At 51.1% G+C, this 10,000-nt stretch overlaps 1 protein-coding gene across 3 annotated transcripts in view; it reads right to left on the bottom strand.

Moving 5' to 3' along the window:
• frmpd4 (FERM and PDZ domain containing 4) overlaps window positions 1–10,000 on the bottom strand; it is a 31,015-nt gene that overhangs the window by 19,875 nt on the left and 1,140 nt on the right. For 2 of the 3 annotated variants that reach the window (XM_060039627.1, XM_060039629.1), the window contains exon 2: window positions 634–765. In XM_060039627.1, the coding sequence (XP_059895610.1) occupies window positions 634–765 (132 nt within the window). Of the gene's footprint in view, window positions 1–103; window positions 337–633; window positions 766–10,000 lie in introns of those variants that run through there. The other variant, XM_060039628.1, reaches the window with a different exon arrangement.

The raw sequence follows: 10,000 nt of genomic DNA, 5'->3' as shown, positions 1-10,000 counted from the left end.
TGAGGCACGAAAACAATACTACACCCTCTCCCCCTCAGTCCGCATGAATCACCGCCACACGCACACAGCAGCCACGCAAAGAAAAGAGACAGTCTCGTCCTACCTGTAGGGCAGCGGTGCCACAGAGTCCTAACGACGGATGACGTTGAGAGACGGCGTCGCACGGCACAAACATTCAGACGCCCAGGTGGGAAAACACCCGAGAACGAATCCAGCGGAGGTGGTGACGAAGGTGGCACGCACGCACACGCACACGCACACGCACGCACGGTCACGCGGCGCGCCTGGCGTCCTCCAGAGCGGGCTGGTGCGTGTCTGTGCGAGGGCTGCCTCCCCCTGACTGAGCGGGGCTGTGTGGTGTGTGCATGAGCAGGCAGTGGCTGCGCATCAGTCTGGGGGGGGGGGGCATTCAGTATTCTGAGGAGAGTGCACGTGGAGATAAGTGCACGCCGCCCCCCCCCCCCCGTGAGAGTTTGACACGACCAGATTAATCACAGGTTGCCAAAGCCTCGAAAATACAGAAGCAGGGGGGGGGGGGGGAAGGAAGCCCCTTTCTGGAGAGGGGGGGGAGGGGGGTGGGCGCTGTTATTTTGGGGGACGTGGGGGTTCTCGTTTCATTATGGGTTGCCTTACTTGATGTAGCAGTCACGCCCCTCTCTACTGGCGCCCATGTCCCAGCCATTGGGGGGCCCCTGGGCGGACCCCCAGGGGCCGGGCGGTGGCGGCGGTGGTGGTGGGGGCCAGCCCGACGCCTTGGTTCTGTGGCTGGAGGGGGAGGGGGGGGAGGAGGGACAGGGAGAGAGGGAGGGAGAAGGAGAGAGAGAGGGGGAGAGGGAGAAAGAGAAAGAGAGGGAGAAAGAGAGAGGGGGGAGAGGGATTGGAATAGGGAGAGGGAGAGAGAGGGAGGGGGAGGGAAGGGGAGAGAGAGGGGGAGAGGGAGGGAGGGAAAAGGGAGATGGGTAAAGAGAGAGAGGGAGAAATAGAGATGGGGGAGAGAGAGGGAGGGAAAGGGAGGAGAGGGAGGGAGAAAGAAAGGGGGGAGAGAGAGGGAGGGAAAGGGGGGAGAGGGAGGGAGAGAGAGAGGGGGCGGAGAGGGAGAGAGGTAGACAGCGAGAGATCGGGAAAGAGAGGGAGGGAGGGAGGGAGAGACAGAAAGAGAGACGTCATGCATTGTTCCCGCATATGATGGTACGATGTTGGGCATGTGCAAACAGCGCCAACAACGTATAATAAACAGATCCAGCGCTGAATGTAGAAAAAGGAATTCCTTAGATTCAGTTGTATTAACCAATCTTTACAAGTACAGGATTCTATCAAATTAATAGAGCTCAATTATGGAGAACGAAATAGATGGCAGGTCGGGGCGTTGGGTGCAGTCCGAGCTAAAATCCTTTGGGGCGATCACCTATCTCAAATCTACCTGAGCCCTCCTTGAGCAAGGCGCCTAAGCCCCTAACTGCTCCTTGAGGGTGCTATCGGTACGATTCCACAGTTATGAGGATAGAGAGAGAGACAGAGAGAGCAGAAAAGATCCGAAGATGCAAGATTTTGAGAATGATCAACCAAGAAAGGCTCCTCTCTGCTCCCTCCCTATCTACGTTTCTCCACCATTGAGGAGCGTTGCATAAACACACCTGTGATGGACAGGTCAGATGCATTCCCCTAACCAATCAGGGAAGCGATACGCTGATCGGTCAGAAATGAGCCGGGAGCGGTCTAAATGGATCTAAAAGGCTCAGACAGAAGCAGCCGCAGTCGAGTCCAACAGATATTTTCCCGGAGCATTTCACTTCCCAATAGCTGACAGATGGTAGTGCTATTTCAAACAAATGACACTCCGATAATAGCCCCTAAATACAATCTACAGCCCCTTTAATAACATGCATCGTGCATGCTCATGAATCCACATTCTCACGTGACACAGAGTCACGTAGGATCAAAATGTCTGCTAACTGGCTGCATAGACCCGCAGCAGCGGTGTAAGGCAGGTTAAAGCTACAGACGCGCGTGTTCCAGTGGACGGATCCCGGCCTGTTCTAACCAGCCGTCACTGGATCCAAAGTCAAACGGGTGATGTAACCGAACGCGGGCAGGCGAGGTCCAGCGTCTCTGCGCTGCTGGGAGTCTGGAGATGAGTTTGGTTTCTTGATGTCAGCACAGCGTTCATTAGGGTTAGAACGCTGGACACGTTCATCTCTGTCACGTCCCCCGCCACCCCGGAGAAGCTAACACAGAGGGGGGGGGGGGGGGGGGGGGGTGTGAAAGAACCGAAGGGCGACTCCATTGTGTGTAAACTACAGGACTCAAGCCTTGTATAGTAATCGAAAAAATCTTTTATCTTTTAGAAATTATTTGTGTGTTTCATCATATTGTGGTTAAGCCATAGCCTTTCACAGCTCATATCATATCAGCATATTCGGTTGAGCTATTTAACACAAAAACACACACACGCACACACACACACACACACACACACACACACACACACACACACCAACACACACACACCAACACACACACCAACACACACACCCACACACACACAGACAGACACAGGCACGCACTCGTCTGTGGTCCCTCCTCTTCTTGGCGTTCTGTGCACACCGGTGATGGCAGTGCGCTTCTACGGCGGTACGTTGTGTCACTTCAAAGGCTGCTGGGCTCTCTTATAGGCTCTTTGCATTCATTATTCAAAGCTTCTCCTTTTCCCCCGTAATGTTTCCCCAGCGACTGTACAGCGGAGGATAACGCAGCGAGCGGCTGTCTGTGTACTGAGACTTGTTTCCGTGTGGCCCTCCGGAGGTATTAGCGTGTCTCTACGGGATGTGATGGGGGAGCAGCCATCGCAAGGGGAAGATGTTTCATCAGTGTCACGCAAAGCATACGATGTCGACTAGTGGAGGAAGGAGATGGAGGTTCAGGAAAAAAATAGCAAAACATTTCCGAGTAAACATGACTTTGTCGGATGACAAAGGCCCTTGAGGAAAGCCAAGTGCGTGTTTGATCTGTTATCCAATCAAAGCCTCAAACGGTCATGATGTCATCCAGCAGATTATGTGATGCTTGGTTTAGCACCACAAGACGTTCCTCCGTGTTGTGAGTTGGTTATTAGTGCGTTGACATGAGGATGGATTCATCTGACCCGTGACACATTAGCAGCGAGCAGCAGTCCGGGTTATGGCGGAGCATGTTGAACTTGTGTCCTCCAGCTAAATAAAATCGCGTGACATCAAAACACAACGGCCCACGGAACACAAGCCATGCGTTGATCCAATCGACGTGTCCCACTTCCTCGTTCCAATTTGTGCTAAAAAAGCACTAACTCCGGTTCACATGTACAAAAGTAATGCTTAGCTCACAGAAACCTTTCATAAAGTTATAATTGGCTTGGCAGAGAGCAGTATATTTAAAAGTTATTTTAAACCCCTTTTTTTTATCTGCACTAATATAAGTATACCCACACATATTTGGAAGCTATCTCCGATTTGGTGCAGAAATGAAGCATTCTACTCACGGCCTCTGATGATGTACCATCAACACAGCGTTCTGATGCGACAGTCGGCCCAGAAAAGTCCATTCTTGTTCTCTCAGCGACTAATCTGGTTTTCGTGTCTCTTCCCCGAGCTGCACAGAGATAGATGTTGCTATCTTGTTTTTTGTATTTCTTGAATAATATATATATATAGGAGGCTAGGAAGTGTATTGTACAGCCTGGAAGACTCAGAGGCTCAGTCAGTAAGCGCTTACAGAGAAGCAGAAAAGTGTCCAGCCACTATTTGACAGTGAAACTGATCCTTCTCAGCAGGCATTAATAAATGATGTTCGCACTGTCACACAGGCCTGAGTAATGGAGCACCAAGTGGGCAGACCGTGCTACACAATTCATGAACAGTTTACACAAGAGTCAGTGGCAAGACAATTAACTAAAATCATTTGTTCAAATATTATTTCCCCCACCCCCCTCCCCCTCTCCCCCATGCTTTCAATCCCACGGTGTGAGTCAAAGCAGACAGAAACCTGCCAGGTGACGTCCGTGTGTTCCCGGAGGTAACTCACCTGTGGTGACCTATGGATTGAATCTGAGACGGGATTTGAAGGCAGTTGCAACCTAACACCTAATTACAGAAACATCCCCTCCTAGCGAATGCAAATGCAAGAGTAATACAAATGAATATTGGTTTCGTAAAGGTTATATATAAATACGCTAAACTAATTACTCCCCATTCGAATATTTGTTAGTCGGGCACCAAAGAAAAGCCTTTGGGCAAACGAAAGAAGAACCGTCCCCATTTCACATTTTGTCGTCTAATAATAGTTAGTACTAGTAGCATGGAACCAATAACATGTCAATAGTAATCTTTAAACACAGCGGGGAGTCTTCTGTGTGCCAGGACACTGCCATAACTTCAGAGTCCCTCGATGAAATGTTAATGAAGAATCTGATCCTTTCCTTATCACTGTGTAACACTTTCACTGCTCTTTGCATGAAACCGTCCCTGAAGACGATGCAGTGTGAGCAGTAGGGCTAATAGTGGGGCTTTCTGCTCACAGGAACGGGCTTCACGGAGCCAGACAATGTTAACAAGAGCGTGACATTCAATTATGCCTGCATAATTAATAGGAACAATGTCCATGGGCATTGACAATATGGAAACACGGAAGTGCTGCTAAATCCCTCCATTGTTGGTACTAAGGATTAAGGACTCATTGGTACGACAGGGATATAATGTTTGGATGCAGCTGGGTTCGCTATGCATTATTGAACTATGGTGGGCTAGCTGTGTAACTGAGGGGCCAGACGTGTCTCAGGGTTGGACCAGAGACAGGGTTGTCGTATCAGGTTGGCGGATCTCCTCCTGGTCTCTGCCTGTGCAAGGCACAGTCCACATTCCAGAGCATGCCCGACACATCCCATTGGTTAACGTTGAGCTAGCATCACACACGCTCAGGCATAGACACACACACACACACACACACACACACACACAAACACACACATACACACGCATAGACACACACACACACATAACACACCAGCACTGAGGCCTGCATACACACACGCACAAAAGCACGCATAGACACACACACAGACACACGCTTTGACACACACACAGACACACACACAACACACCAGCACTTACGCATGCATACACACATGCATACAGACGCAAGCACAGACGCATACTCAAACACACACTACACACACAAATACAGGCATAGACACACAAACACACACACATGCATAAACAGACACACACAGGCGTCAGGTAGGCGTTTCAGTGACGCAAGCTCTTGCATTTTGTCAGGGATCTTAAGACAAACACACACACACACACACACACACACACACACACACACACACACACACACACACACACACACACACACACACACACACACACACACACACACACACACACACACACACATAAACACAAAGAGGCAGACAATCACACACAAGGTTGTGGACACTCACCCACACGTACAATCACAAACCAAGACTCACACGTACACACACATGCACATTCTTCCCTCTATCTGTCTCACTTTTTTTGCCTCACAATTTTTCGCATGGCCGCTTGTGCATCTGACACAAAGTGTGTGTGTGTGTGTGTGTGTGTGTGTGTGTGTGTGTGTGTGTGTGTGTGTGTGTGTGTGTGTGTGTGTGCGTGTGCGTGCGTGCGCCCGCGCGTGTGTGCGTGCGTGCGTGCGCCCGTGTGTGTGTGTGTGTGTGTGTGTGTGTGTGTGTGTGTGTGTGTGTGTGTGTGTGTGTGTGTGTGTGTGTGTGTGTGTGTGTGTGTGTGTGTTTACCCATGGGAAAAGCTGGTAATGTAATTCCCTTTGGATATGTAATCTGTGGCCAAGCAGCCAAACAACATAGCCCTCCTCCTTCATCTCCTCCTCCCCATCATCTCTTTCTCCTCCTCCTCCTCCTCCTCCTCCTCCTCCTCCTCCCCCTGCTTCCCATCTTCCTCATACACATCCTTTCTCTCCTCTCACTCCTCCTCCTCCCCCTGCTCCTCTTCTTTATCCTGCAGCTCTTCCATCTCCTCCTCCTCCTCCTCCTCCTCCTCCTCCTCCTCCTCCTTCCCCTCCTCCTACTCCTTCTCATAGAGTTTGGGGAAGTTCGGCCATAGAATCAGATGAGGAGCCTTCAGGGAGGTGAAGTACGTGAGGAGCGTGACGTTGGAACCAGAGGCTCCACAGGAAAGGTTTGCACTCCTGCCACACGGTGAAACTTTACTCAAATGTGTGCAATGATACTTTTACATTATATCTGATAAAGGGTTGAGTAGTGGCCAGCATGGCATAAATAACCACTTTTAGCATTATAAACAGAACTGCACATAGTGCCAAGGCATATCTCAAAACTTCCTTGCTAGGATTTTGAGTTCCCTCATTATTAAATTAAAATTGCATCCCCACATTTCTACTGAATGCCCCCTTCTGACAAAATATTGCTGATCATTTCACCATTATTCCAAAAGAGCAGAACCACATAATTTTGCATTTGTCTTTGCAGGTTTGGATGTTGCCATGGGCAACTGTTCTATCCAGAGCCACTCTGGTGTTTCTGTACAGAACGGTTGTCTCTCTCTCTCTCTCTCTCTCTCTCTCTCCCTCCCGCTCTCTCTCTCTTTCTCTGTCTCCCTCTCTATGCCTCTCTCTCTCTCTCTCTCTCTCTCTCTCTCTCTCTCTCTCTCTCTCTCTCTCTCTCTCTTTCTCTCTTCCACTTCTCCCTCCGTCTCTTACTCTTTGTCTCAGTTATATCAGCTACATGTCTCTCTCTCCCTTCATCTCCCTGTCTCTCTCTCTCTCTCTCTCTCTCTCTCTCTCTCTCTCTCTCTCTGTCTCTCTCCCTTTATCTCCCTGTCTCTCTCTGTCTCTCTCCCTTTATCTCCCTGTCTCTCTCTGTCTCTCTCCCTCTCTCTCTCTCTCTCCCTTTATCTCCCTGTCTCTCTCTGTCTCTCTCCCTTTATCTCCCTGTCTCTCTCTGTCTCTCTCCCTTTGTCTCCCTGTCTCTCTCTGTCTCTCTCCCTCTCTCTCTCAGTCTCTCTCCCTTTATCTCCCTGTCTCTCTCTCTGTCTCTCTCCCTTTGTCTCCCTGTCTCTCTCTGTCTCTCTCCCTCTCTCTCTCTGTCTCTCTCCCTTTATCTCCCTGTCTCTCTCTCTGTCTCTCTCCCTTTGTCTCCCTGTCTCTCTCTGTCTCTCTCTGTCTCTCTCTGTCTCCCTCCCTGTCTCTCTCTGTCTCTCTCCCTCACTCAAAGATCATTTGCTTGTAGTTCAAGGGCTCCTCAAGTATTTAAGCAGGAAAAAACACATTCTTCATACGATACTATGCCTTCGTAATCACTGCTTGAAGCCACTAAAACACTGCCAATGACACACACACACACACACACACAAACACTCACGCACACAGTAGACAGTGAATCCACACAGTAGACAGTGCATCCACACACACCCTCACACACACCCACAGTAATAAAGCCTGTGTGTGTGTGTGTGGGTGTGTACATCAATCTCTCTCCCTCTCCAGCCTCAGCAGCCCTCTGCAGGCTGATCCTGGAACAGTTTCCTTATCCCGGCCTGATGAATGTGCTGACGAGACGGCCCGCGGGCCTGAACATGGGCCGCTCTCTGCTCCTCTTCCCGTGTCTGCGTCGCCATCGCAGACAACTCTTCTCCAAAGAGCGACGGAGGCAGGGGACGCGGGTGATTGGTCCGTCTTTTGATCCTCTCTGATCCTCCAAGGGAATACTTTCTGCTAATCAGATTAGATCGGTTCCGGTTGCGTCGATGTAACATCATCTCTCCGTCCCTGGATGCTCCTGCATCAAACAATCAAAGAGTTTCAGGTCTGATTTTTGGTCGACAACTGTGACCATACCTTTGGTTTTGCTTTCGGCCTATAGGTGACACAATGTACACACGTTACCCACAACACATCGAATACACACAGCACAAGATTCTCAGTAAAGAGAATGGACACACAGAAGAGCAAGAACACACCGGTGTAAGCGCACACACAGAAAAGACACACACACACACACACACACACACACACACACACACACACACACACACACACACACACACACACACACACACACACACACACACACACACAGGATGTATTACAATCAGTGTATCCATTTGGCCCTACACACCAAACAGATGTGTGTTTTATTGATCATTCCCTCGGTGGATTAAGGAAAACATCGTTTGCAACTTCAAGGAAATCGAGCGTGATCAAACAACTGCTTTCGCCTCCCTGGCTGAACCATTTAACCTTCCTCAGATCTTCCCTCTGTGTTGAGTACCTTTTAAGTTAGAAAGGAAAACATCTGCAAAACAAAAACCAAGGAAAACCATGCCATCGGCAATCCGTTCTTGTGACGTCGCATCGGAGCAGAATAATCACAGAGCAGAATGATCACAGAGCAGCAGATCTTCGGCACAACGTCTGAACCACGTGCCGCCCTTCCCCGGGTCACACAACAGACCATTAGCCACTGCTCCACCACTGGCTGCCTGCGGAGTCAAAGTTCTCTCCGAGAGAACCACGACAGCAGCTTCTCTGCTCCCTAACTGACTGACTGACGCAGCAGCAGCAGCAGCAGCCAACAACAGAATACATTCGGTGTCTCTATGAATCATGACATGGTGCCCTGATGTCCCGGGTCCACTGGGAGCTCCGATCGTTAACACCAACGCTACGAGAGGAAAACGGAAACGGCGCATGGAAGGCCTGGAACCCACGTGCCCACGGCCATCGACCGGTGACTACAGTGTGACACACGGCCGCGGGCGGCTGTTCCCTGCTGCTCCACGCTGACGCTCGACGTTTGAACCCCATGGAGGGTCTGGGAAACGCTTTGCCCAGGATCAAAACCCCCTGGATGACTCATTGAGGACATAGAGAGGAGAGAGAGGGACTGAGAGAGAGGGAGAGAGAGGGACTGAGAGAGAGAGGGACTGAGAGAGAGGGAGAGAGAGGGACTGAGAGAGAGAGGGACTGAGAGAGAGGGAGAGAGAGAGAGAGAGAGAGAGAGAGAGAGAGAGAGAGAGAGAGGGACTGAGAGAGCGAGGGAGGGAGAGAGAGAGAGAAAGAGAGAGAGAGAAAGTGATAGAGCGACGGAGAAAGAAATAGAAATCACATTTCATTTGCTCCTATGATAAATGATCTAGATCTGATCCCCCTCTATCCCCCTCCCCTCCCCCCCCCCCCCCACCACTAAATTACGACCCACGGCTCCCTCTCAGCCAATGGCGTGTGGCGTTGCTTCTGCGGTCGAATCCTCCTGAGAGGAGGACTGTCCTCCGCAGCGGATCAACGCAGTCCAGCAGCGGGGCGTCTGCCCTGAAAGGAGGAACCCCTCGGCCTCAGCGGGCCTACTCCTCCAACACCTGTCCCCATGGAGACGAGACCTCATCCTCATTCACTTCATCATAATCCTGCGGGCTGAAGGTTTGACCCCCTCTTCCCCAGAGGTCCCCGATTGACGGGCCAGAGACGGGCCCGGGGTCGGCGGGGCGCACGCTGCCTTCTGATGGGACGAGCCGACGCTCCTACTGGTCTTTCTCTTGAGTGACAGGTGCTCTTCACGTGTGGCTGTTGGCCCTAGATTGTGCACGCTGGACTTCAGATGTCGAAAAGACTGAACACACTTAAGCACACCCACATAGCCTCTATGAATTGCGTTCTTGCTGTCATGAGACCCTCATAATAACATACAAACATAAATATTCCAATGCAGCATCCCGGTCACCGTGGCAGGCGAGAAGGCATCCCGCTCCAGCGTTCATCGGCAGAACACAAACACACAGCAAAAGTTCAGCCCCGGACCCCCTGGGTCCTGCTACCCAGACGCTGCCCGGTCCGGGCCGGGTCTCACCCCCCCCCCTGCTCCACGCAGACCCCCCCCCCCCCCGGCCTGGGTCTCACCCCCCCCTGGCTCCCCTCCGTCTCCCCCCCCTCTCCAAGTGACCATGAGGCG

Source organism: Gadus macrocephalus, chromosome 20 (genome assembly GCF_031168955.1).
Source record: "Gadus macrocephalus chromosome 20, ASM3116895v1".
In the NCBI taxonomy this organism is placed as follows: Eukaryota; Metazoa; Chordata; class Actinopteri; order Gadiformes; family Gadidae; genus Gadus; species Gadus macrocephalus.
Note: the sequence above shows the minus strand (reverse complement) of the source record. Positions and strands in the feature narration are given on the sequence as shown.